The 27991-nt window shown below is 43.9% G+C and overlaps 1 protein-coding gene across 1 annotated transcript; it reads right to left on the bottom strand.

Moving 5' to 3' along the window:
- Positions 1-27987, bottom strand: COG4 (component of oligomeric golgi complex 4). The gene is made up of 19 exons (XM_040443078.1): positions 27803-27987; positions 25027-25109; positions 23503-23617; positions 21607-21781; positions 20668-20861; positions 18362-18467; positions 17685-17842; positions 16894-16952; positions 13075-13208; positions 11415-11533; positions 10687-10853; positions 9730-9895; positions 5815-5877; positions 2802-2918; positions 2128-2220; positions 1536-1619; positions 1198-1299; positions 793-921; positions 1-574 (listed from the first exon to the last, which is right to left on the bottom strand). Exons 1-19 carry the CDS (start codon positions 27968-27970, stop codon positions 440-442), a joined length of 2367 nt encoding a protein of 788 aa, XP_040299012.1. The 5' UTR covers positions 27971-27987; the 3' UTR covers positions 1-439.
- Positions 27988-27991: the final 4 nt, after the last annotated feature.

The raw sequence follows: 27991 nt of genomic DNA, 5'->3' as shown, positions 1-27991 counted from the left end.
TTATCACCAAGGAGTGTCTTTATTCAGCATGAGCATAAACATCATAGCCTCTCCTTGGGAGTAAACCTAATTCCCCAGGTCCCCAGATATACCCAAGTCCTTTAGGGCTGGCATGGAGGCAGCTCGTTTGCTGTAGTGTCTAAGGATGAGAGAATGACCACCCTGGTGCAGAAGGTTGGCCTGCCTTGGCTTTCCCATGTAGTTAAGAGCCCAGGGGGATTCATTTCTCCTGGTGGGGAGAGACTGCCTGCAAAGCACCACCGAGACAGGTCTGAGTGCAGACAGCAGAGTGAATTGAGCCTTGTTTCCTGCTGCCCGCAGTGGAACAGTCAGGCTGTCAGAGCTCCTCAAGCCAGACCTCCTTGCTCAGCTTCTTGGCTGTGGCCACTTAGGGAATGGGCCCTGAAGTATGACGGACCAGGTGGGCTCCCCCTGGCAGCTACAGACGCAGCCTTTTGATGTCCTCGCTGCGGAAGTCCATGCGTAGAGCCAGCACCTGGCGTACTTCGGCAGGGGTGAGGCGCCATGTCAGTGGGCCAGAGTTGGCACCCCAGTAATCTAGGATCTCAGTGACCTGTGGGGAAGAACACAGAAAGTCAGCAATGAGAGGCTATCCTGAGAGAAGGCCTTGGGCTCCACCAGAGACAGAGCAGGGGTGCCCAGGAAGAAGGTGCTCTGCAGGGCTGGACTGATGGTGGAGGCTTGGTGTGAAGAGGTAGAGAGGGATCCAGGTTTTGTTTCTGCCTCTTCCCAGTCACCTATCCCTTGCTAGGCCCGGAGAGCTGCACATACCCGCTCCAGATTGAGGATTGTGGCCATCTGGGAGAGCCGGGCAAACTTGTCTCGGATGGTCCAGGTGGTCACTGTGGTAAGGTAGGCAATGAGTGACCTCAGCTCCTTATCAAACTGCAGACCGCCCAACTGCAAGGGAACGCAAGCTCACTCAGTGTTCAAGGCCTGGCCCTCCAGCCACATGGAACCTGCCCCTAGTTTTCCTCAGTGATGGGCTGCAAGGCAGCTGGACCTCATGTGGTGCCTCAGTCAGCTCCAAGGCCTCAGAAGCCAGGGAAGGTTCGGGTCTGGATATGCAGGGCTTGCGGATGGCAGACAGAGGGAATGCAAGTCCTAGGGTGGCAGGACTTGTCTTCCTCAGAAGAAAAACAACAGAGCTGGGGACCCGTGCTTGCTGGACCTTACCCGGTTAAAGGTGGATTTCAGCACCACTCTCTCCAACTCGACGGCAACAAGGCTGGTCATGAGGCTGGTCAGGCTGTCATAGATGACTGGGGACAGGCTTGCCTGCACACAGAGGCTAGACATTAGCGGGAGTACTACCTAAGCCGCTCTGCCTATATAGAACTCTTCAGTAGGGGGTGGTGGGCACAGTTACAGGAGGCCATCGGGGAGTGTGTCTACAGGCTGGGGCTTGGAAGAGTTTTCAGAGTTCCCAGTAGGAGTGTGATGAGAAGACAAAGGCTGTCGATTTGGGCAGAGGTGGGTAATTCCATAACCTGGTCCCTAGAGCCTCTGCTCACCTTGAACTCTGCCATTTGTTGCTCCAGGTTAAGGATGAACTGTTGTACCCAAGGATCATTAGCCTCATAGTCATTGAATTCTTCCTGTTGTCAAGAAACAAGCTGGGTCACTGGGGGCCTCTCCAAAAAGTACCATGCACCCCACCCTGCTTTCACCCCTTTAGGAAAACAGAGGAAGAGGTCTTGTAGCTTCTGACTCATTCAGCTAAAAAGCAGCATGGACGCCCAAGCCAGCATATACTGTTGCTACTGTTTTATCATACTTCTGATCAGCAAATGGCTCTGGGCTGCCAAAAATGTTCCTGTCAAAAATGACATCATTAGGCTAGAAAATAAAGCTCCGAAGTCTATCGTAGGTGGGACAGAAAGCCTCAATAAAAGAGGACATATCAGGTCATGGCAAACTCCCTTTAGGTGTCTCTCAGAGCCCTTCTAAGTGCAGGAACAACCTGCTTACTGGGAAGAACCTAGTCTTTGAGGGTGAGGGAAGTGGGCCAGAGAAGCATGTAAGGTCTGGTCTGTTGAGACAGCTCTGCTGCCCTCCAGCTGGGGGTTGGGAGAATGAGGGGTAATCCTGGGCCTGATGGCTGACCTCCTCGATGTTGTGGGAGACAGATAAGAAGGTGTTGATCCAAGGCTGCACCTGTGGCTTGATGGCTGTGCTGTTTAACTCCGTCAGCCCTTCCTGCGGGACAAGGCAGAGATGCGTCAGTCACAAAAGGCACATGTACCTACCCCTTCCCTTCTGCTCCATCCATCCCTTGACCACCAGGGCACTGTTCCAGTTGGCAGGCTTTCCTGTGGGCCTGTCCAAAGTCTAAAAGAGATAATGCTAATAAAAGAGGTCAGAAACAACATGTTCATTTCCAGATCTGTGCCAATTCAGGTCCAGGTCATGGGACTGGTTTGGCAAACCCAAAAGAAGAGACTTCTGAGTGCCTGGTACTAGGCAGCACCTTTGGTTAAGGCCAAGCAGTGGGTCCAAGTAACCAAGTGGTTCCATTTCCTCTGAGCACCGTTCTGGGCTCTTGACACTGTGGGGGCCAAGTGGAGACTCAAGAGGACCAGAATGCTGGCTTGTCAGCATGACAACTGCTGAAAAATTTTCAGTCTTCAAGGGACTCACATGAGTTCAGTTTCTTGCATGCTACTCTCTCATTCCTCCTTGTTTCTTTATATATATGGAGCCCATAATAAACCAGTAACAATATGCTCAGAGCAACACTCAGGCACAGGATTCAGTCAGCAACTGATCCTGGGGCTTACCTGCAAGAGGTCTCGGAATTTGTTGGACACGGCAGCCAAGTCAGAAAGGCAGCTGTCAAATTTGGCCTGGGCCTGCTCCCCTCCAATGCCCTGGCTGAACAGCTTGGTGCAGTCACTCTAGGAGAGAACACCTAGCTATCAGGCTTCCCAGCATGGATGGGCCATGTGGGTGCCTGGAGGGTGAAGAGGATGCCCCATGTACAACCAGCCATTTCTCCAACTTCAGCTTTCTCTAAGAGCAGCTATGGTTGATCCTAGGCAACAGTCCTCGAGAGGTTTCAGAAAACAAGTGGCTAGCCACTTGACTCCCATTTCCCCCTTTGTAATATGAGAGTATTGGTAACAGGGGGTGTGAATAAGAAACACAAAAACCAGAAGATTTTTCATACCTTTAGAGTCAGACATTCCTAGCTTCAAATCCTGGCTTAGCTACATATTGACTGAGTGACCTTGGTCAAGTGATTTAAAGCTTCTGAGCTTCGGGGCGCCTGGGTGGCGCAGTCGGTTAAGCGTCCGACTTCAGCCAGGTCACGATCTTGCGGTCCGTGAGTTCGAGACCCACGTCAGGCTCTGGGCTGATGGCTCAGAGCCTGGAGCCTGTTTCCGATTCTGTGTCTCCCTCTCTCTCTGCCCCTCCCCCGTTCATGCTCTGTCTCTCTCTGTCCCAAAAATAAATAAACGTTGAAAAAAAAAATTAAAAAAAAAAAAAAAAAAGCTTCTGAGCTTCAATTTCCCTGTTTAAAAAGTGGGAACACAAATCCTTGTCCCCATGGTAGTTGGAAGAGTTGAATGCACAAAGTGCTTAGCTCAGTTCCTGTCAAGTAGTAGACACTAAGGAGATGCTAGCTTTTATTATAGGTTCTGTTTTTTAAATAATTTGGTCTGGCTGCCCAAGGGAGATCATCATGATCACAGCTAAGATTTAAATGCTTACTGTATGCCAGGCCCTGTTTAAAGCATTTAACTTTTTTTTTTAATGTTTTTTTTAAAATTTTTTTTAAACATTTATTTATTTTTGAGACAGAGAGAGACAGAGCATGAATGGGGGAGGGTCAGAGAGAGAGAGAGAGAGAGACACAGAATCTGAAACAGGCTCCAGGCTCCGAGCTGTCAGCACAGAGCCCGACGCGGGGCTCGAACTCACGGACCGCGAGATCATGACCTGAGCCGAAGTCAGCCGCTTAACCGACTGGGCCACCCAGGCGCCCCTAAAGCATTTAACTTTTATTAATTAAAGTACCTACCTTATGAAGTAGGTACTATTCCTACCCCTTTGTATAGATGAGGAAACTGAGACACAGGGAAGTTAATAATTTATCTAACACCACACAACAATTAAGTCATGGAGCTAGGATTCAAGCTGGGATTCTGGCTCCAGAGTTCCTGTTCCCAATCCCCACACGATAGCCTAGGAGTAGAGAATGCACAGGGGGAGCTGCTTGAAACTCACCACGTTTTGGTTTGCCAGGAACTGCCTGAATTTCTTGTAGTCTCCTCAGAAGTTTGTGCTGTTTTGGCCAGAGCAGGAGGAGCAGTGTGGAAGAGTTGCAAAGGGACTGATACAGCAGGCAGAAGCCCTCAGTTACACAGCAGCTACAATATACACTATCTTTACCTAGCCTTTTAAACTCATCTGTAAAATGGACATCACACCACCTGACCTATCTCAAAGGGCTGCTAGTGGGATTCAGAAAGAATACCTGCGAATGCAAATCTAAGTTGGGTAGAATTTATGGCAATTGTTTTTTTCAGCTCTTTGCTATCCTTTTTTTTACTTGGCTAATTCTACAGGCTCAGTTCTCAATTTCTAACATTTCCCAAAATATTCCTTGAAAATCCAATATTCGAACGTAAAGGATAAAGTCTGGAATACAATCTAAGGTGACATAACAATAACAGCCACTCTGCTGAACACATACCATGTGACAGATCCTGTGCTTTTGGTACTTTGTAAGTAGCACTCTTACTTTATTCCATTTTAAGGCCTTTTTGGTGTAAGTTCCTCATCTGGTCCGTTTTTCAGTACTACTGTAAACTCCCACCTGACTGCTCTCCCTGCGCCTCCTTTAGGAAGCCCGCCAGTTACAAGGCCTTCTCCCCTGTGCTGGGTCCTGGCCTCTGCAGGCTGCTCAGCCCTAGAGCTGCCACTTATCATCAGCCTGTGCCTCTGCAGCACTGTATCATCCTTGAAATAAGGGTCTGCTGAGGCAGCAGGACCCCGGCTTCCCTCCTCTCCCAGAGGCAGAGTTTGAGACTGGAACAGAGTTGGGCTCTTCGTTTTCTAACACTTAACAAAGTGATTGCTCCATGCTGCTATTTATAACTGTTAATACAATTATGAACTACCACTGCATGCGTCTCACATAGCTCATGTTTTATATTACTACATTCATTTTTCACAACTCTGCGAGGCAGAGATCATTCTTCCTGTTTATACATGAAGATGCTGAGGCTCAGGGAGGTAGAGAACTTGCCTCATGCCACACAGCTGGTCAGTGGTCCAGCAGAGACATGAACTTAGGGGGATCTGACTTCTAAGCCCAATCAATTTCCAACACACTATGCAGCCTTCCTTTAAAAAAATGGTAACTGCAACAGCTTTGTACAGGGTTTGGCAAACCCTATTTCATCTTAATTTCCTAACATTTTTTTGAGGACTTTATCATTTTTTTAAGTGCTTTCAACCCTTTTTTAGTTAGGCCCCCCAGTAAACCCTAATTAGGGCAGGAAGAAGATCTGTTTTGTAGATGAGAGTCCCCAAGCTCAGGGAGCTAAGGGACTTATCTGAGGTCACAGGCCAAGTATGTGCCACAAGTGCTAATTTAAATCCTCATCTTCCAGCTTGTGGGTCAGAGGTCCTCCCATGTTGATCCCCTCAAGTGCTCTAAAGGAAGGCTGGCTCAATGCCAGCGAATGCACAGGCCCTACCAGAACAAGCGCGTAGGAACCCCTCTCACAGGGAGGCCTGGAGAGGCTGCAGCTACTGAAAACTGATAGGCAATTTTCTTCATACCTCCAGAGTCTTCTTCAATGTGGAGATGTTCTCACTGCAGACTTCCACGTTGTTCAGGGTCACCTGGGAGGTAAGGACAGAGAATGTGACCCACTGCTTACTGGTGTTTGTACCCACTCCAGTGCCAGACTGGCTGACAGCTGTAATCTTGAGGCCCAGAGGAGGGCTAAGGAACACCCACAGCAATGGCATCAGGTATGGTGCTCAGGTCTTGGATTGGGCAGAATAGTGAACCGGGCTTGCCCTTTCTCCTGTGCCTGACATTAAGGCAGGAGAGTCATCTGATCTTAGGGGTAGTGACCCAAGGTTTCAGATCTTTTTGCTCCATGTTTCGGCACACAGATCTGGGAGAAGTCCTGTGACTTAAAGCCCAGGTCAGTGAGGCAAAGACTGACATTCATTTAAGAAATGCTTCCTGGGGCGCCTGGGTGGCTCAGTCAGTTAAGTGTCTGACTTTGGCTCAGGTCATGACCTCATGGTTTCTGAGTTCGAGCCCCGCGTCAGGCTCTGTGCTGACAAGCTCGGAGCCTGGAGCCTGCTTCAGATTCTGTGTCTCCTTCTCTCTCTGCCTCTCCCCCGCTCATGTCTGTCTCTGTCTCTCTCAAAGATAAGTAAAGATTAAAAAAAATAAAAAAAAAAATGCTTCCTGAAATCCACCCTCTCATAGGGTCCACAATTCCAGAAGGGAAGTCAGGTAAGAAATATCAGATAAAGATAAACACCATGCAGAAAAATAAAGCAGGGTGAGTGGACAGAAAGTGACAGGCCACAGGGCTAAAGCCAGGAATAGAGTCAGGTCTCCCTCCTCTCAGCCAAGAGCTCCTTCTTTCATAACTCTAATGCCTTATAAGCTTGATACAGAAATACCAATCATAAAAAGCAGCATGTTGCAAAAGTGATGATGAAGGCACCAATTGCTATGGTCATTTAGAGGAAAGAAACATTTTGCTCTAAGGCATTCAAGGAAAGCTCCATGGCTGAATTGTAACTGAGATGAACTTTATTCAGATCAAAAAGTCTGGAGTAATTCTGACAGATGAGGGTGAGTACATTTCTCCACTCCTATCAGTCTTTCTATAGGGCACTGTCCTGTTTGCTATTTTCTTAATGGTATTTAGGATTATCCAGTATCATTTTGTTTGTTTCTTGTTTGCCTTTCCCACTAGAATGAGGGCTCCATGAAGGCAGGGATCTATTTTGTTCTCTTTAGAACTGGATCTTTAGTTTTAACACTGCCCAAAAGAACTTTCTTGATGATGGAAATATTCTAAATCTGAACTGTCCAGTATAGTAGCCCCTAGTCATCTATGGCTACTGAGCATTTGAAATGTGGTTAGTGAAACTCAGGAACTGGATTTTTGGTTTAAACTTAAATTTAAATAGCCACCTCTGCCTACTGGCTACCCTACTGGGCAATGTAGCTCCAGAACCTAGAACAGTGCCTGATATATAAAAGTTTCTCAAATAAATATCTGTTGACTGAATGAGTAAATAAATGTGTTCTGAAGAAGGGAGAACATACACAGTTGCAGAGTGGCAGAAAACCCCAAAAAGTATTTGGGAATAAGCAGAGTCAGTACACGGATATGTGCAGAAAAACAGCAAGAGTTTGTAAAGCTGCAGAGGCGAGTGCAGTCAGACTGGGACTTGGGTGCTATGCTCTCCTGTGGACAACGGGTGGGCACTGAGGGTTATGTAAAACAGGTGAATGCCATACGAGCACAGCTGTGGCTTCAGAATACTAAGTATTACTTCTAGAGGCTGTGCAGAGCAGGAATCAGAAAGTATGAGAGGATCATACTGTCTCTGAACTGGTGTGCTGGTGGCATGACCATGAAGGCAGGGATGAGGTAGGGAGGAGCCTATTTTCAAAAAGATGAGTCAGGAACTTTAGGATTTCAGAGTAAAAGAAGAATTCGAGAACCCCAGGGATTGAGACTAGGATGGCCCTCTTGTGTTCCCTAAAGTGCTTCCCTCACCAGTGCTGCAGCTAATCGTGAAAGATCATGCTGCTGACAGTGCTGCTAAGGCCACTTCCATCGGGGAGGGATAAGACTTAAAGCCTTTCATTAGCATGCCACAACACAAGGTTGCTAACATCACAAGCTTCCAGAGAAATAAGTGTACTGTGATGACAGCTCAAGGATGAGGGCCACAACTTAAATGTTTCCAAAGCATTTAGGGGCATAAGAAAAATCTATCATAAAGGGAAAATGGATTTGGGTTCAAGAGGTATCGATTTCAAAGCTTCCTTGTACTGACAGTCCTTGTAAGCATGGATTCACTGGGCTTATCCCCGGCTCATGGCGAATGATATGTCAACACCGTTGGGGAATTCATCTTGACAGCCAAATGAATCAAGGTGACATAAGAAATGAGTGCTGCAGTGGGAGCGATGACATTTTAAGTACTTGGCGTCAGGAAAACTAGAAATCTGTCACTAACCATTTAGCATCACCTTTCATGTTGGCCTTATCTTTTGGGCCCTCAAACAATGAAGCTGTGCATGGCAGCCGAGAATGTGCAAAAGCACAGCAGCCAGTGTAATGGGGACTTGTGGGGCCAAGTGGAGGAAAATATCCTGCGCTAGAGGGGTAGGATAAGTGAGGCTCAGAGGCTGTCAACAAACCACCAAGCAAAGATGCAAAGCTAGGAGTCGTTTCTGAGTAGAGAAATGAAAGAATAAAATTAAGTTCCGTAGAAAATGAAATAACAGAACGCAAACAAAATGAAAAATTTAAGTCAGTTCATGATCAAATGAAGCTGGTTGCCAAACATTTTGGCAAAGGTCTCCAAAGGTGTATTTCAGAGGTAATAATTTCTTGGAGCTGATCCTCTTTTTTGGCAACAACCAGGACATTCCAGATCAACAGAACCCATGCTCAGGGAAAATATTTTCAGTGACAGGAAGTGAGTAAGGCTGCCTAAACAGCAGTCTGAGGACAAGTTCCTATGGGTTTCCTTGCACAGGTAGGTAGATATTGGTATGTTTAGGCTTCTGTCTCTGAGAACAACAGCTGTTAACACTTTTGGGATCACAGACCTTTTAAGAATCTGATAAAAGCCAAGGACCCTGCTTCTAGGAAAAAAAAAAGTATACATTTAGCATCCAACCCCAAGGTGTTCAGAGAGCCCCATCTGTGGACCACTGATGGAGAGCTCTGCTATTGGATGTCTCCTTCAGACTCTGTACCCCAGGAGCCAAGATGGCTCTGGCCAATGTGGGGGTGAAGCGGAATGCCAAGACAGCACATGCCACAAAGGGCTGAGCCAGAATACAGCTATATTCTTTTTGGCTCATCACAAACTGGCTGTTAACCTTGTATAAATCCCTTCATACTTTCATGTTTCTTTCTTCCCAGCTATCACACACCTGGTAAGACTCACTGCTTCATTTTGTGTCATTCTGGGTAGCTAAGGGCTTTAAAAAAGGTCATCTTTCTGAGGATGTTGAAAGCCTAAGAAGTTTGCTAGGAAAAGAGCCCTGGTAGGTCTAAATGATCAGTCCCCACCCATGTTGTGGGACTGGCCTTACAGAAGTGGTCTGGAAGCTTGGCACAGATATTACAGTTGGCTCTGTAGCAGGTGCAAACCAAGCATGATACTGAGTGGAGCCCCTCAACAGCTTCGTAGTCCTCTTGGGAATGAGCACTTGGGAGACCTGAGTTGCAAGGTGCCCAGCCTTCTAGGCAAGGAACAGTTCATGTCCTGCGTTGGGCTGCTCAGAAATAGGTCCCTAGTTAAGAAATGGTTTCAGAACCTTCTAAGAGGAGCTTTCCTTAAAGAGGAATTTTCCTTCTATACAGACACTGGAGGAAAAGTTTCCCGTTGAAGGCCAATTATACTGTGGCTTAGAGGTCATAGTTTAAACTCTTGAAATAAACCAACCAGCTCCTGACCTATAGGGCTACCTACCAGGAAGGACAGCTTGGCCTCGTCAGTGCTCTCAATGCCTTTTGTGTCAAATTTGCCTTGCTGGAGGCTGCTGTGCATGATGTTCACAGCACTCGTCACCCCGCGCTGGATGTCCTGTAAGGTGGTGGCCGGGAAGCCCATCCGCAGCTTGTTACACAAAACATCCCTGTGGGTGCAGAATGGCATATAGAGACTGACAGCATTCAATCTGGCTTCCAGGACCACAGGACCAGAGGGCCCATGACCCTAACCCAGCAGCATGGCCTGCTCTTTTGGGGGATTAACCAATCCTTGAGACGATAATATGAAAACTTGAGCATCCAGGGTATGAGAGAGACCCAACAACCCATTAATGGCACTGATGTGACAAGAACATACAGAGAAGACTGGCCAATTCTTTATTCCCTGCGAGGCTCCCAGTTATTAGCATTGAGCTCCAACAGACTCAAGAGGAGGCAGTACAGCTTAGTGAAAGGCAGTACCATACAAGTAGTTAGAGAACAGGTTTGGGGAGTCAGTTCTGGACTCTATTCCATATTCCATCATTTATGAGCTGTATGATCTGAGTCCCAGTTTTCTCATGTAAAAGAGGGCTAATGGTTGTTATCAAGACTGAATAAGAGCAAGAAATTCGAATAGTGGCTGGCCTGTAGCAATGGTAACTATGATTACTTTATTACAACTATTGCCTTCAACTGAGATGCCTATTCTCTTTCCTAGGTCTGAGGGCCAGTAACCCCTCCAATCCAGTCCAGGGAGCACAGACTTGGCCTGTAAGGTATCTGGCTGCTATACAGATGTCTGAAGTCAGGGATATTGTGGTATGGATAGAAGCTCATATCCTATATAGCACTGAACTGGAATCACATGGAAAAAAGGGAAGCAACATAGGCTTAGAAATCAGTCATAACTAGGAGCTTTTTGCTTCCTAGAAAGTAGAAAGGGAGTCAACTGTACCTGAAGTCAGACTCCAGCTCTGTGGTGGCAAGGTTGATCATGGCACAGAGACAGTCGATGCTGGAGCTAGACAGAGCCCGCCCAATGCACTTCTTAACAATGTAGAAGACATCATCCACCATGCTGGATGTCAACTGGCCCTTCTCATAGGTGTCCAGAGCCACAGCCTAACCAAAAGGCAAAGCAGCCAGTAAGAGCTCCAGTTCTGCACACCACTGTTCTAGATAGTTCTGGAACATGCTCTGGCTTTGCTCCCTTTTCTATAGCTTGTCCTTGTTTCTCCCAACATGGCTTACTCTAGTTATATCTTGGTGTCAATTTTCCTTGTCAAAATAGCTTAGTTCCCTACTGATGAGTATGTTAGGAAATTAAGTACTTAGGGACTTTGCCCTGGGGACATCTGTTAACTGGGATGTAAGACATCAGGAGAGGCCCTTCTTTCCCGAGTTTCCTCACCCACATACCTCAAAGAAGGCAGGGCACAAGTAGGCTCCCTGAGGAGCTAAGGTGTTCTTTTGTGAGCCTTGGGAAACACATCCAGCTGGGTCTTTGGAGAGCATGACAACCCCAAAAATGACCTCTTAACCATACAAAGTGGTACTGCTCAGTCAGCACCCAAGGATATTCTCAAAGCAGGACTAGGAAATGCGACATGCCTTGGCCGTTTCTTTCAGCCTAACTTCTTGGACACAAAGCCCCATTTCCAAGGGATGTGTCCTCTGTCCTACCTTATTGACAGTCTCCCTCATGAAGTACTCCTCCATGGTAATATATAAACCAATTAGCTCTTGCATGGTACAGCTCAAGAGGCAGTTATTGAGGAGTTTGTCCAGACACTTCTGGTGCTCTAGGGGACAGCCAAGAAAGAAATACTCACTTTTCTTCCCTAAGGCAAAAATACCAACTGTTTTCATTTTCCCGCATTCCTTTCTAGTCTTTGTTCCCAATGTGTACATAATTTACATAATTATAATCATGGTACAGATACAATTTTGTATTCTGCTTTAAACCATTTTATCATATACTCCTGAAACTAATGTAACATTGTGTTGTCAACTACACTGAAATACAAAAAATGAAAAAAAGATAATATCATAAATATTTTCACAGTTTCTATATAGCTTATTTTTCTTTTAGCTTATTTTTAATGGCCGTATGATATTTTATCAGGTAGATAGTCCACATTTTAATTTTTTTAAATGTTTATTTATTTGGGGGAGAGAGAGAGTGAACACAAGGTGAGGAGGGGGGCAGAGAGAGAGATAGGGAGAGGATCCCAAGCAGGCTCTGTGCTGTCAGAGCAGAACCTGATGTGGGGCTTGATCTCATGAACATGAGATCATGACCTGAACCAAAATCAAGAGTCAGATGCTTAACTGAGCCACCCAGGCACTCCAGTCCACATTTTTTTTTTTTTAATGTTTATGCATTTATTTTTGAGAGAGAAAGAGAGAGAGCGAGTGAGTGAAAGCAAGGGAAGGAAGGGCAGAGAGAGATTGGGAAACAGAATCCCAATCAGGCTCCGAGCTGTGAGCACAGAGCCCAATAAGGGGCTCTAACTCATGAACCATGAGATCATGACTGGAACCGAAATCAAGAGTTGGCCGCTGCTCAACCAACTGAGTCACCCAGGCCCCCTGCCCCAGTCCATTTTTTAAACTCTATTTTTAGGGGTGCCTGGGTGGCTCAGTTGGTTGAGCGGCCAATTCTTGATTTTAGCTCCAGTCATGATGTCATGGTTCTTGAGTTTTGAGCCCTGAGTAGGATTTCTGGCTGATGGCTTGGATGGAGCCTGCCTGGGATTCTGTCTCCTGCTCTCTCTGCCCCTCCCCCACCCATGCTTGCACTCTCTCTCAAAATAAATTAAAAAAAAAAATGAACTCTATTTTTAGACACATAGGTTATTTCTAAATGTTTTGTCATTATTAGAGAACATAGTAATTGGAGATTATAGTGAATTTTTTTTTAAGATTTTATTTTTTAAGTAATCTATATACCCATTGTTGGGCTCAAACTCACAACCCCAAGTTCAAGAGTTGCATGCTCTTCTGACTGAGCCAGCCAGGCGCCGCATGTCACTGATCTAAATTAAACACCAATCCCAAACTCAGAGCTGGTGAGGCAACATGGTGTAGAGAAAAGATTAGAAGAAAATAATTTAACCATTCTGGGTATTAGCTTTCCTCACCTGTAAAATGAGTAAAAGGCTTCAAAGATCCAGTCCATTCCTTAACATATAGTTAAGTCTAGCTTTCCTAGTTTGCCCACAGACCTCAGATGCTAAGAAGCCCTAGTTACTTCCTTGTTAACAGATCTGTGGCTTAACTATCAGAAAACAATGCCAATTCTGTCCCAGCCCTCCCAGAAAATATGGGAAACACGTCTTACCTTGCTTTACTTCTTCTGGGGCCATGGAGTCCCCTACCTCAAAATCAGAGCTGATCCTCTTCCTGAGGAAACGTAAATACAGCTCACTGCGGGCATTCATTAGGGTGACCTCAGTCAGGATAGGGTCCAGTTCCCTGAGATACATGGAGCAGAAGGAATAAGCAGGAAGACACTGGATTCCCTTAGATTTAAGAGATACAGGGCAAAGAGTCCCAAACTCCCTCTTCTACTGGGCCCAGAAGGGTTAGCTCTGCCAGATGGTCATCCTGGTCTGCTGGCCCAATTATAATCAGAGACAGCTGTCAACCACATATTCCACTTACCCGTTTCACCTGAACCATTCACCTACAAAAATGCTGTCAGGGCTAAATAAGAGACTGGGAGGTATATTTTTGTCAGTGGTTTGAATAAAAATGATCTATGCCTCACATGAAAGGAACCACAACTTCCCGTCCTCTTATTTAGCTGTGGTGGGATTTTAGGCTAAACCATTAAGCTGTGTCCCACACCCATTCACCTACCCAGATGAAGAGCCAAAACAATCTTTTTTTTTCCTTTTAATGTTTATTTTTGAGAAAGAGAGAGTATGAGTGGGGGAGGGGCAGAGAGAGGGAGACACAGAATCTGAAGCAGGCTCCAGGCTCTGAGCTGTCAGCACAGAGCCTAATGCAGGGCTTGAACTCACAAACCATGAAATTATGACCTGAACCGAAGTCAGACTCTTAACCGACTGAGCCACCCAGGTGCCCCGAGCCAAAATAATCTTGAATAAAATAACAAAATTGAGGGGTACCTGAGTGGCTCAGTGGGTTAAGTGTCCAACTCTTGATTTTAGCTCAGGTCATGATCTTATGGGTTTATGAGTCGAGCCTGTATTGCAAGGAGCCTGCTTGGCTCTCTCGTTCTGTTCATCCCCTGTTCTCGCTCGCTCTCTCTCAAAATAAACAAATAAACTTAAAAAAATTATTTTTTTAAAGTTTTTTTTTTTTAATGTTTATTTTTGAGAGAGAGAGAGAGATCAAGCATGGGTCGTGGAGGGGCAGAGAGACAGAGGATCTGAAGTGGGCTCCGTGCTGACTGCAGAGAGCCCAACACAGGGCTTGAACTCACAAACCGTGAGATCATGACCTGAGCCGAAGTTGGATGCATAACCAACCGAGCCACTCAGGTGCCCCTATTATTATTATTTTTTTGAAATAGGCTCTATGCCCCACGTGGAGCCCAACATGGGGCTTGAACTCACAACCCTGTGACTGAGACTTGAACTGAGATCAAGAGTCAGATGTTTAACCAAATGAGCCACCCAGGCACCCCTGATGAGTGATTTTTTAAAAATGTTTATTTATTTTTGACAGAGAGAGAGAGAGCATGAGCAGGGGAGGGGCAGAGAGGGAGACACAGAATCTGAAGCAGGCTCCAGGCTCCGAGCTGTCAACACAGAGCCTGATGCGGGGCTTGAACCCACGCAGTGTGAGATCATGACCTGAGCCAAAGTCAGAGGCTTAACCGACTGAGCCACCCAGACGCCCCTGATTTTTTTTTTTATGTTTGTTTATTTATTTTGAGAGAGACAGCATGAGCAGGGGAGGGACAGAGAGAGAGAGAGAGAGAGAGAGAGAGAGAGAGAGAGAATCCCAAGTAGGCTGTCAGCACAGAGCCTGACATGGGGCTCAATCTCATGAACCAGGAGTTCACAACCTGGGCCAAAATCAAGAGTTGGATGCTTAACTGACTGAGCCACCCAAGCACTCTGAGTAACTTTTTTTAATGTTTATTTTTTCAGAGAGAGAGAGAGAGAGAGAGAGAGAGAGAGAGAGAGAGAGAGAGAGCACGTGTGCAAGCATGTGCCTGGGGGAGGGGCAGAGAGAGAGGAGGACAGAGGATCTGAAGTGGGCTCTGTGCTGACAGCAGAGAGCCCAATGCAGGGTTCAAATCCATGAACTATGTATGAGATCATGACTTGAGCTGAAGCCACTTAATGGACTGAGCCAACCAGGTGCCCCTAAAAAAGTTATTAAAAAAAAAAATAATAACAGAGTTGAAGGACTCACACTTCCCAATTTCAAAGCTTACCACAAGCCTACAGCAATGAAGACAGTGTGGTAGTGGCATAAAGATAGGCCTACAGTTTAGTTGAGAGTCCAGAAATCTTCACATTTATGATCAATTGATCTCCAACAAGAGTGCTCAGACAATTCAGTAACAATAGTCTTTTCAACAAATTGTGCTGGGATGACTGATATCCACATTAAAAAGAATGAAGTTGAACCCCTCCTTCACATCATATACATATGTTAACTCATTTTCCACACTAAACTCCAAGAGATCTTTTCAAAACATATATCTGGTCATACTGTAATCATATGATTTCCATAGTGCTTAGGATATAGGACTCTGAATGGCCTGACTCTAAGAACAACCTCTCTGGATTCATCTCATACCAGGCTCTCCCCAACTCTTTGCATTTCGACTACACTGCTCTTCTTTCCCTGCTCTACCTGGAACACTCTTCACCTCTTATTTCTATTTACCGTTTTTTGTTTTAAGTTTATTTATTTATTCTGAGAGAGAGCGTGACAAGGGCAGGGAGAGAGGGAGAGAGAGAATCCCAGCAGGCTCTACAGCGACAGTGCACAGCCTGATGCGGGGCTCAAACCTGAGAGTCTGCAAGACCATGAACTGAGCTTAGACCAAGAGTCAGATGCTTAACTGACTGAGCCACCCAGCTGCCCCTTATTTCTATTTACTCTTAAGGTCTCAGATCTAAGGTCATTTCCTCAGAGATTTTTCCTTGAATTTCATCAGCTTAGGTTACATCCCTTTATTATATGCTTTCCTGCACCATACACTTAGTATATCATATTGATTAACAACATGAACTCTAGAGTCTGCTTGGATTCTGTTCTTGACTGCCATCTTCTCACTGTATGACTGTCAGCAAGTCACTTAACCTCTTCAGGCTTCGGTCTCCTCATCTATAAAAAATGTTTATGGATTAAGTCTGTGATCCTCAAATGAAGGGATTTTACCCCTCCACCCCACCCTCCACCCCTGAGACATTTGGCAGTGTCTAGTGACATCGCACTATCAGTATCTCGTGGGTGGAGGCCAAGGACACTACTAAACATCTTACAGTGAAGATCACAGTCCTCCATAACAAGGTATTATCCAGCCAAAATGCCAATAGTACAGAGGCTGAGAAACCCTGGAATAAATGACTGAATATTTGTTAAGTGCTTAGAACAATGTATACCATATAGTGAATACCATATACGTGTTAGCTATTATTATCTGTCTACTTTAGACTACAGACACCACAAATAAAGAATTAAGTTGGGTTTGCTTACTTTGTTTGCTGCCACCTTCATACTACCAAACATGAGTGCATGGCACCTAATGTGTACTCAGTAAAAATTTACTGATTGAATACATTTTTATAATGTTTGGGTTTTCTTTTAATGATTATATATTACTTTTATTTATTTATTTTTTTAAATGTTTATTTATTTTGAGCGGAAGAGAGAGCGAGGAAGGGGGGCAGAGGAAGAGAAAGAATCAGGCTCAGCACAGAGCCTGATGCGGGGTTCAATCTCATAAACCATGAGATCATGACTTCAGCTGAAATCAAGAGTCAGAAGCTTAACCAACTGAGCCACCCAGGTGCCCCAAGCATTTATTACTTTTATTAGAAAATACTAAAAGCTTGAATCATAGATAAAATATTTTTAAAACATAAACCACATTGTAACAGAGCAGTCTCTGAATGATACATGATTACCAGTTCAAACTTCTATGGGCTGAAGAAAAGAGGATTATTACCTTGGTTCTATTTTTTCTGTTGTAGAATTTCTCATCAAGTTGTTCTGGACATGTCGGAACTGCAATATACCAAAAAAATGAGAATGCTCTTCCCCACCCTCCTTAAACCTACCTCTTGCTGGTCACTCTAAACTTCTGGCATAGAATGTTTAAGTTTAGTTTTCTTAACAAGCAAGCCAAAAGTAGGGTATCAGAATGATGAGCCAAAGATTTACTTTTGATTTAGATGCTAATGCCCCCCCCCCACATCCATTACTGCACTTAAAAGTGGTGTTAATGGTATTACAACCAACTACTGTCTAGTAGCGTTCTAGAAATAAAATTGTATGGGCTACTCCTATTTCTAATCCTACTCTTACATCCTCTGCTCAAAGGAAAGGACAAATAAGTTTCAAAGAAAAAAAAAAAACAAGTATTACTGTTAGTACCTAAGGAACTAAGGAGAAATCTGAGACAAATTACTTGACACTTACTATGACCTTAAGAAGTAAAATTCTCCTTGTATCACCTGCACATTCTGTGTTAAGAGAGCTGGTCTAATGTTTCTGTTTTGTGTTTCTTTCACGAAGCCCTTTCTACTTATTTCGCAATCTTGTACTACGTTATCATCTTGATATCACCTCAAATCCAAAGTAAGCTGGTGACAGGCAAAATGCATGCCAGTTTGCATTCCGTATTTATTTTTCTACCTTCATCTTTTTTCATCCCTTCCCCTCCCCACTCCCATTTAATGTATTCAGTACTGCTGGCTAACATTGTTTCCAAACCCACCTGTGGCTTTCCCTTCTCACCTGCTGGTGGTAGTCCCTCTGCTTGATGAACTTGTCTACCACCTTCTCTACTTGTCTGTCACATTCCACCTGCAAGTATTTTATCAGGGTGTAAAGTCTCCCTGGCCCATAATATGTCTCCACTATTGGTTGGTGGGTCTCTACAATGCGGGCAATACCTAGAATGGAGAAAATGAAAGGACTGGATTCCAAATGTTCCTCCCACAAAATAAACTCCTTTCTTCTATCCAGGACTTATCTGGGGTCTAACTCAACCCTTTTAGACCTGTTTCACCACCCAAAATGAATACAGATGGTTCTTGCCAGTGCTAGGAGTTGCTAAGCAAATTTGTCTGTTAAATATGTACAACGCTTGATAAACTAGAAGGCATTTAAGTTACATTGAGAGTTTCAGTAGAAGCATCTTTGGAAATCAGCATTACTCTCTTCCTAGTAATTCACTTAAGTACTAAATTTACTCTTAGAGTTTGGGTCTTGAGGAATAGGGAGGATCAAAACACTTGAGAGACTCTAATTTTTGCTAATCAGATACTGAATAGGAAGTTACTTCTCTGATAAATAAATACACGGCAAACTACAGGATTAAACCGAAGGTTAGCAGGGAGAGAAGAAACACTAGGATGTGGGCATTACGTAGGAACGCCTTCAGTCTCCCTCAAGTGGAGAACGAGACTTACCTTCAAACAGAAGAGTGAGTGTGTCTGCAAAGATGACTGCAGCCCTCCGGTCACGCATGTCTGTCCCCAGCACCAACAGTAGATTCTCTTCAGCTTTACTGGCCACCTGAAAAAAGTGGAAAATCCACAGGAGTTCTTGGATCAAAGGTTGGCCTCAGTTTTCCAAAAAGATCTCCCATTGACTTTCTTTTTCCCATGTTTGCTTTGATGCTTGAAAGCCTACACAGCACACAGGAACCTCCCAGTGGGCTCGGGGTTGTCTGGGCCTCAGGCAAGACAAAGAACTTGAACACAGTGGTAACTCTTCTTCAACTCAGAGTTGTAAATAATGCTTTCCTTTTCTTTGAAGATATGTACTGCCATTAGCCAAAGGCAGAGAGTCCCCAGTTTCACTAATCTTCTCCAAGTATAACAAAGTTATTAATGGTGCTTTATTGAGCAGGACAAAGAATCTGGGTACCACAGAAGGGATTTTTAAAGGATTAAAAATAAAAGCCATTTCTAGGCCCCAGATGGCAAAGTACTGATAAAAAAAAGTGCCATAAAAACGGTTACATATATGTATAATGCATTTTCTTTTTAGCCAGCTCCATCTTTCCCTGATTTTATTTAATTTTTTAGAATGTGTAAAACACACACACTTAAACATTCATAAGGAATAAAGGAGTGTTCAGTGAAAAGCCGTTCTTCCTCTCACCTACTCCTCTTGGTCTCCTAAAATCTCTTCTCCAGAAATAACTGTTGTTAACCCTTTGAAAAATATCCTATGCTTATACAAACATGTATTTTTATTGCCACTTCTGTTATTTTTTGGAAAATGTTTATTTATTTTGAGGGAGAGCCTACACACAAGTGGGGAAGGGGCAGAGAGAGAGAGAATACCAAGCAGGCTCCACATTGTCGCTGCAGAGCCTGATGCGGGGCTCAATCTCACCAACCCTGAGATCATAACCCAAGCTGAAATCAAGAGCTGGATACTTAACCGACTGAGCCACCAAGGTGCCCTACCACGTCTATCATTTTAAGCAGAAACAAAAGTATTTAGTCTAACTTAACTATACATCAGAGCATGAAGTATGTCACCATGTATGCATCTGTCTCTTTTTTTTTTTTTTTTTTTTTAATTTCTAGTCGGTTTTAGTAAATGGTAGCACCCCATCACATGCCTCACCAGTTCAGGGTGAGAATTTTCTAATAAAGCTTTTCTAACATTAAAACTGCTTCCTTTCGTATCATCCTAAGTTCTACCCCTGAATTGAGGGGAGAGACTGGATGGGCCCTAAGTTTCTGCGGGAAATCTAAAGTGGTATGTTCCTTCTTTGTAAGGAGATGGGACAGGAAGAGCAAGTTCTAGTCCCCAAAGAAAGGACTAACAAGCAATAAATATGTTGCTCCATCCTCGTGAGGCCTGCCTGCCCTGAAAAAGGAACTACATCCTTAACCCTTAAGTGTTTCATTACTTCTTGCAGCAGAGAGTCCTAGGCTTCTCTTAGAGCCCCTACCCTCCCTCTACCACCAGCGGTAGTGAGGTAGTGAGCCAGTGCACGGCTGGCCTCAGCCATCTTGTGCATGTCATGCTTCGTCTTGATCACAGGGCCCTGGTTGTGAAAAGCCTCCAACAGCTCATGGGACAACTTCTCTGGCATCAGTACCTGCTGGTGCTTCTTCTCCTGGCACTCAGTAATCATCCACTGTCTCATTTTTCTTAATGCAGAACAGTGTTCCATTATAGAGAACTCTGGGAGATGTGGCAGAGGGCACTCTGACATATAGTTACAAACAATAACCCTCTGCATACATGCCTGCTGAGATTTGCTTCTTTCTATCTAAGGTCAAGGGAAAGAAGCTGAGACTTTAACTGAAATCTGTTTCTTTTTCAGGATTTAATGATAAGTGACATCACTTGCTTCATCTCAATGTGGCTTATTTTGAGCCTCAAGCCTGGTTATGAAGTCTTAAAACAACTAACCAACAACTCTGAATGCTCTTAAAAGAAGCCAGTTCTTGGCTGACAGCTTAAAAAGTGTGATTCAACTTGTCAGAGAATTTGCATTTTAGTTTTCCTACATTTTCACCTAGTTGTTGGAAATGAATGTGCATCAATAGCAGTTTCAGCCATGACTAGTATGCAGCAGGCTGGCAACACGTAAGTGTTGAATGAATGTATACTTCCAGTCCTGCTACACTACAGTCAAGAGAAGGAAAGGGCAAAGTGAGAAAGAATCCACAGAAACTGGATTGATACAGCGTCCAAATCTGCAGTCAGAGAACCATACCACTAACCTACCAAGCAATCGGGGTCATACCTGCTTGCAAAGGTATTCTGAGAACTTGCTTAATCCCTCCTCATGCAGACCCAGGAGTGGAAAGATCTTGAAGAAGCGCTCCACCTGAGGCAAATCCCCTTCCTTGGTAGCAATGGCAAACTTCTCTGTTACAATGGCTTTGAGACGCTGCTCAGCTTCCTGTAGCAATTTCAGGTTGGCGTCAATCATGCTGCCTGTGCAATGGGGGGAAAATGAGAATTAATATAAAGAATGGTACTGTGTCAGGTCTATGCCACTTTGTGCACCACTATTCATTAGAAATACACAGAGAAGTTACAATCAAGTAAAAGAAATAAGATCTATGCACAAATAACTATAACAAAACAAGCGTATGGTAAGTGTAATAAGAAAAGCGTGCACAAGTTACATTTCTGATTGAATTAGAAAAGTCTTCCCAGAAATGATATCCCATCTTTTAAAGATGAGCAGGGGTTTGATATCTGAGTAAGAGGAACATAAGAGGAACATACATTCCAGACAAAGGGAATGAGAGAAGCAAAGTAACAGAAACAAAAAGATGAAGAGAAAAAAGTACATACATGTACAGTATTGCAAGTAATATACACTCTGGCATATAGAGAACTCCATATATGTGCACAATGAATGGATTCACGAGTGAATAGTACAAAACCAGGTGAGAAGGCCTAGAATACCAGGCTAAGATTTTAATTTTATGAGTAGACAATAGGGTCAAGTGGAAAGAACCCACTGATCAGAGAACAGATCTGGACTCAGTTTCCTTTTCCGTAAAATGGGAATAACAACACATACCCTAGGATGGACTACAATCTATATAGGGTCGAATACCAGACAAGGAAATTGCCTAACAGAGGTCCTTTTCATGGTTCAGTTTGCCTTATTCAGATTATAGATGCTTATGACTACAGTAGAAATCAACAGTTTGGGATAGATACTTACCTTCTTTGCCCTGTCGGCTGAGCTCAATGACTGATTTGTCCAGGCACAAGTAGCGATGAATATGGGCAGCAGCCTGCTCATAATCTTCATTCCTCAAAGCAGTCTGAACTCCATCCATGCAGAACTTCAGGTCCAAGATATCATCAGCTCTCTGAATGGCTTGATAGAGACGGTTCTGCAAAAAGACTTGGTGCTTAGAAACAATGTCCTATTCTTTCAAAGACATCTCTTCAGAAGGTATGGAGATTCAGCGACAGAATCTGGTTAACCAGAAGCCCTGAACCACTACCACTCACAAAACTGTTATTGACAGATGATCAATAATACTGACAGGTATCATACAATTTTATTTATGTGACCAGATCAATCATTTTAATGGAAGCAGGAACAGGGATAAACCATATTTACATTTGGCTTATGTTAAATTAATAATGGAACCAGAGTGTATTTGATATTTTGGCAACGGCATTGTAAACCATGTAATAAAATAAACGAAATATATGTAAAGTATTTTTCTTTTAGAATTAAGCAAGAATTTGTTCTTAATGTTTGTTATTTTTGAGAGAGAGCGAGCGAGAGAGGGAGGGGCAGAGAAAAGGGAGACACAGAATCCGAAGCAGGCTCTGACCTGTCAGCACAAAGCACGATGAGGAGCTCGAACCCACGAACCGTGAGATCATGTCCTGAGCTGAATTCGCACGCTTAACCAACTGAGCCATTCAGGCACCCAAGCAAGAATACTTTAAAGAAACTTTAATATGTGACTTGGTCGCTGTGTGACTATAGTGTTTCATGGTAAGTTATTTTAGCAGGATCTAGACAGAGTGGGAGGAATTATCCTATTTCATGGGGGCAAACTGAGGCTGGGAATGATGTATTCAAGAGCCCAGATCATATGCTATTCACTACTGTAGTCATTAATGATTTGCGGCACTTGAAATGTGGCTAGACACACTTCACATGTGGCTAGTCCAAATTAAGATGTGTAAGACACACACTGGATTTCAAAGACTTAGTACAGAAATAAGGCAAAATACCTCACAAATAGCATTTTATAGTAATCATGTTATTTTGGACATAATGGGTTAAATAAAGCATATTATTATAATTATTTTTACCTATTTCTGTTCTTTTAAAAAAATGTCTACTAGTGGGGCGACTGGTTGGTTCAGCTGGTAGAGCATGCAACTTTTGATCTCAGGGTTGTGAGTTCAAGCCCCATGTTGGGCACAGAACCTACTTAAAAATAAAAAAATAATAATAATAAAGTAGAGATGGTTACTATAAAATCTAAAATTACATATGTAGTTCATATTCTTTTCCAAGCTGGATACTTTTATTTCATTTTCTTGCCTGACTGCTATGGCTAGAAACTCCAGTACAGTATTGAAGAAAATCAAGAGCTAACATCCTTGTTTTATTCTTGATTTTAAGGAGAAAGCACCCAGTCTTTTACCAGTATGATGTTAGCTGTGGGTTTTTCATAGATTGCCTTTATCAGGTTGAGGAAATTCCCTTTTATTCCAAGTTTTATGAGTTTATGCTTTTTCCGAGTTTATGAGATGACCATGTAGTTTTGTCCTTTATTCTATTGATATGGTAGATTATATTAACTGATTTTCAGATGTTAAAGCAACCCTACATTCTCACTCAGTCATAGTATAATCCTTTTTATATGTTGCTATATTTGGTTTGCTGGTTTGTGGTGTTTTGAGGATTCTGAAATCTTTACTCATAAAAGGTATGGGTCTGAAGTGTTCTCTTCCTGTGCTATCTTCAGCACAATATCAGTATCTTGCATTAGATTTCTACTGAATGGTGCTGCTCTAATTTTTAATGTCGTGGCTTTTCTACTGCCCTCTACTAATTCGAACATCAGAAGTTCAATGGGATTACCTTAGCCAGGTCAAGCTGACGGACTTTGCTGGACACATTCTCAGCTAGATTGCAGGTAAAGGCGATCATTCCAGCTAGCTGCTTTGCATCTCCTTCAATCAACTGCAGGTTGGGACTGGAGACATATGTCAGCACACACATATCCACAGGGGGAGAAGGAATGAGTAAGAGATGGAAAGTTTTTTGTAGATGGAGATCATGTCTTCTATTCTCTTTGTACCTCCCCAAAACTTTTAGCTCAGTTCGCTCTACTCACAGCTTTTTCTTTTTCTTTTTTTAAAAGTGTATCTAGGGGCGCCTGGGTGGCGCAGTCGGTTAAGCGTCCGACTTCAGCCAGGTCACGATCTTGCGGTCCGTGAGTTCGAGCCCCGCGTCAGGCTCTGGGCTGATGGCTCAGAGCCTGGAGACTGTTTCCGATTCTGTGACTCCCTCTCTCTCTGCCCCTCCCCCGTTCATGCTCTGTCTCTCTCTGTCCCAAAAATAAATAAAAACGTTGGAAAAAAAAAAAATTTAAAAGTGTATCTATTTAGCAGCGTCTGGGTGGCGCAGTTAAGTATCCAACTTCAGCTTCGATCACGATCTCATGGTTCATGAGTTTGAGCCCCGCATTGAGCTCTCTGCTGTCAGCACAGACCCTGCTTCAGATCCTCTTCCCCTCCCCCCCATTTGCGTACTTTCTCTCTCTCTAAATAAATAAATAAACTTAAAAAAAAGTTTACCTATTTATTATTTTGAGAGACAGAGAGAGCATGAGCACCCTCATGTGCATAAGTGGGGGAGGGGCAGGCAGAGAGGGAGAGAGAAGGCATCCCAAGCAGGCTTTGTACTGTCAGCACCGAGCCCAACCTGGGGTCCAAACCCATGAACTGAGAGATCATGACCTGAGCCAAAGTCAGACGTTTAACTGACTGAGACACTCAGGTACCCCTACTCACAGCTTTTTCTAAAAAGTATTTTACTGAAAACTCAGGCCAATATTAAATAAAAAATTACTCTCTATAAGTACTAAAGCCACCCCTAAATAGGTACTGCTAAAGAACTAGAGAACAGATGCTTCCAATTGCTGAGTATAAAATACACTAACCAACAATCACAGAGGGTGAAGAGGTCAAAGAGCAATTTTTATGGCTAACAAATACACAAAGTTTGTAAGAACAATGGTTCTCAAACTTGAAACATACATCAGAATCACATGGTATGCTTGTTAAAAGCGTGCCAGATTCCTGGGCTTCACACCCAGAGTTTCTGGTTCAAGAGGTTTTGAGTAGAACCTTGTAATTTGCATTTCCAATAAGTTTCCAAATGAGTTTTGGTACTTGTTGGTCCAAGGATACATTCACCAGTAAATTATACCCTTAAGTGTTCATTTTACCTTGAAGTAATCCTCCTCTACACTTCAAAATCAACTGGCATTTTATAACAGAAAGTTAAGAAAAACAGGAACTGGCATTTTATAACAGAAAGTTAGAAAAAACAGTGGACCTTGCTGGAATTACAATGGCTCTTGTTGAGATGGAGACTCACCCCATCCGGTGTAGAGTGACCATTTTACTTTCAATGGTGTTTTGCTGTTCCAAAAGAGCATCCAGTTCTCTCTCTACCACTTTCTGAAAAATAGACAAGCATTTTGTTATCAGAATGGTCATAAGGAACTTTAAAAAATGATCTAACCCAACCACTTAGCTGAAAGGTGAATCCCATTCCAAATGTCTTTCCTTTCACTAAGTTCCCCTAAGGCTTTAATGAACAATACTTCATTTTTGCAGTGATCACATTGCATAATGGTTGCTACCTTCTGTATATTTTCATTCCATTTAGCAGATGAATACCACAAAGGAAGGGAACTTTTATTCAGTATCATTATCTTAGTGCCTAATGCAGGAAAGCATTTAAAATATAATGGCTAAACAAATGAAATTTCTTAAGTGGTAGTTACAAAGAGTCTCTTCGCAGTGTACAGTGATACAATCAGTACCCGGAAAGAATAAGTATATAATTGTCTCAGCCAAGTTATTTACTGCATCACTGCAACTAATGTAACCTTCTTACGCTTGAGTTTCTTGATCCGTAAAATGTAAGAGTATCCCAAAGGACTGTTGTGTGAGCCAAACAAGATAACAAACATAAACTGCTTAACGCAGTATGGTGGCATATTGTTCAATAATAGCCATTATTATCATCTATGAATTTCTATTAAAATAATTCAGTAGGATCCAGAGGGAAACTTCCCTGGACAGTGATCAGATACAAATACAGAACTGATATTGTTCTGTCTGGAAGATGGACTTAAATTTCCTTTAAAAATGGACTAACTCAATGAATGCAAGCTTAGGAATGTTAACAGTACTGAATTTTATGGAGTGCCTGGGTGGCTCAGTCAGTTGAGAGTCCGACTCTTGGTTTTGGCTCAGGTCATGATCCCAGGGCTCTGGGATGGAGCCCTGCATGAAGCCCGGTGTTGGGCTAGGCGCCGAGTGTGGAGCCTGGTTTATTCTTTCTCTCTCTTCCTGTGCCCCTCTCCCCAACTCATGCACTCTAAAATTAAATAAATAATAAGTTCTTAACACTGAATTTTATAAAGCACATCTTGCTGAAAAATGTTATCATAGGGGCGCCTGGGTGGCGCAGTCGGTTAAGCATCCGACTTCAGCCAGGCCACGATCTCGCGATTTGATTCGGGAGTTCGAGCCCCGCGTCAGGCTCTGGGCTGTTGGCTCAGAGCCTGGAGCCTGTTTCCGATTCTGTGTCTCCCTCTCTCTCTGCCCCTCCCCCATTCATGCTCTGTCTCTGTCCCAAAAATAAATAAACGTTGAAAAAAAAATAAAAAAAAAATAAAAAAAAAAAGAAAAATGTTATCATAAACTGCTCGAGTTGGTGCAAGTTAATGTTTGAAACTATTCAAAGATATCAATAATCCCCCCTTGCTCTTGCTGAAACTGTACTCACAACCTTAATTAAAAATTTAGTTTAGGGGGTGCCTGGATGGCTTAGTTGGTTAAGTCTCTGACTTCAGCTCATGTCATGATCCTGGGGTTCATGGGTTCAGAGCCCTCCATCAGGCTCTGTGCTGACAGCCTGACACCTGCTTCACATTTTATGTCTCCCTCTCTCTCTGCCCCTCCCTCGCTCACACTCTTTCTCTTGCTCTCTCTAAAAGAAACACTAAAAGTATGGTTTGGGGGGGGGGTGCCTGGGTGGCTCAGTCGGTTAAGCGTCTGACTTCAGCTCAGGTCATGATCTCACGGCTTGTGGGTTCGAGCCCCGCGTGGGGCTCTGTGTTGACAGCGCAGAGCCTGGAGCTTGCTTCAGATTCTGTGTCTCCCCCTCTCTCTGCCCCTCCCTGGCTCGTGCTGTCTCTCTCAAAACTAAATAAACATTTTTAAAAAATTTAAAGTTTGGTTTAGAGAACAGCTACTAAATGTTTATTAATTAATTAATTTAGAGATAAAGTGCAGGGGGGCGGGGAGAGAATCTCAAGCAGGCTCCACCCTCATCCCCATGACCCTGGGATGATGACCTGAGCCAAAATCTAGAGTTGATGTTCAGCTGACTCAGCCACCCAGGCGCCCGCTACTAAAACTTTAGATCAGAGCTTGGATCTCTTTCTTCTGACTGGCAAGGAACCCAAATGATATTCACAAATATACTGACAGCATCAGGTTGCCACGGAAAATGAAGGAGGCTGTAAGGAATCTTCAAGAGAATACAGTCCATCCTCCTTATTGGCCAGAAAGCAGGGGCCCGAGGGATGAAAGTCACTTGTCCAAGATTAGACAGTTGTACCTGTCTTTAAATCTCAAGCTTCCACAAAGCTGTACACTTACCGAACTACAGTTACACCCCCAAATCTTTTCCCACAAAAATAAGTCTTAACACGCTTCAAGTTTATTTGCAATAACTTCCTCCTTAAATATTTGAGATAACACGGTGAAAACGTTTCCTAATTTTTATATTGCTAAGTCAACGCAAGGGAGCCTTTAGTCTTATTTTGAGAAGCGAGTTGACCTACGCTGTCAGTCTAACTACTCCGGCAGAAAAACCTACATTAAGGGCCAGGCAAATAAGTGGGGTGGGGACCAGGAGTGGAGCAGACCGCCCGGATAACAGGGAAAACAAGCTTAGGGGCATCAGTCCAAGTGAATAGAGACGTCAGGTCCCGCCAAATACACTCAATTACACTCCTGCTTCTTCAGTAAGTGCTGTTTTGTTTCCCTCGGCAGAGGCACAGCGAGAACTTCCCACAGCCCGATTTCCCGAGACTGACAAGTCCTAAGCCCATCGCCTCTGGCTAGCCCCCCACCTCCTCGCCGCAGAGCCGTTCGTATACAGCCTCCAGCTCCTGCAGCTCGGTCAGGGAGCGAATGAGCTCGGTGGAGATTTCCGAGCAGCGGCCTCCTCCCATTCCCTCAGGCGGAGAAATCCCTGACAGCTTCTGAGGGGAATCGAGGTCCGCCATCTTGTTCTCCATTTCGCGCTTCCGGCTCCGCGA

Source organism: Herpailurus yagouaroundi, unplaced genomic scaffold (genome assembly GCF_014898765.1).
Source record: "Herpailurus yagouaroundi ecotype Mexico unplaced genomic scaffold, PumYag 190, whole genome shotgun sequence".
Taxonomy (NCBI): Eukaryota; Metazoa; Chordata; class Mammalia; order Carnivora; family Felidae; genus Herpailurus; species Herpailurus yagouaroundi.
Note: the sequence above shows the minus strand (reverse complement) of the source record. Positions and strands in the feature narration are given on the sequence as shown.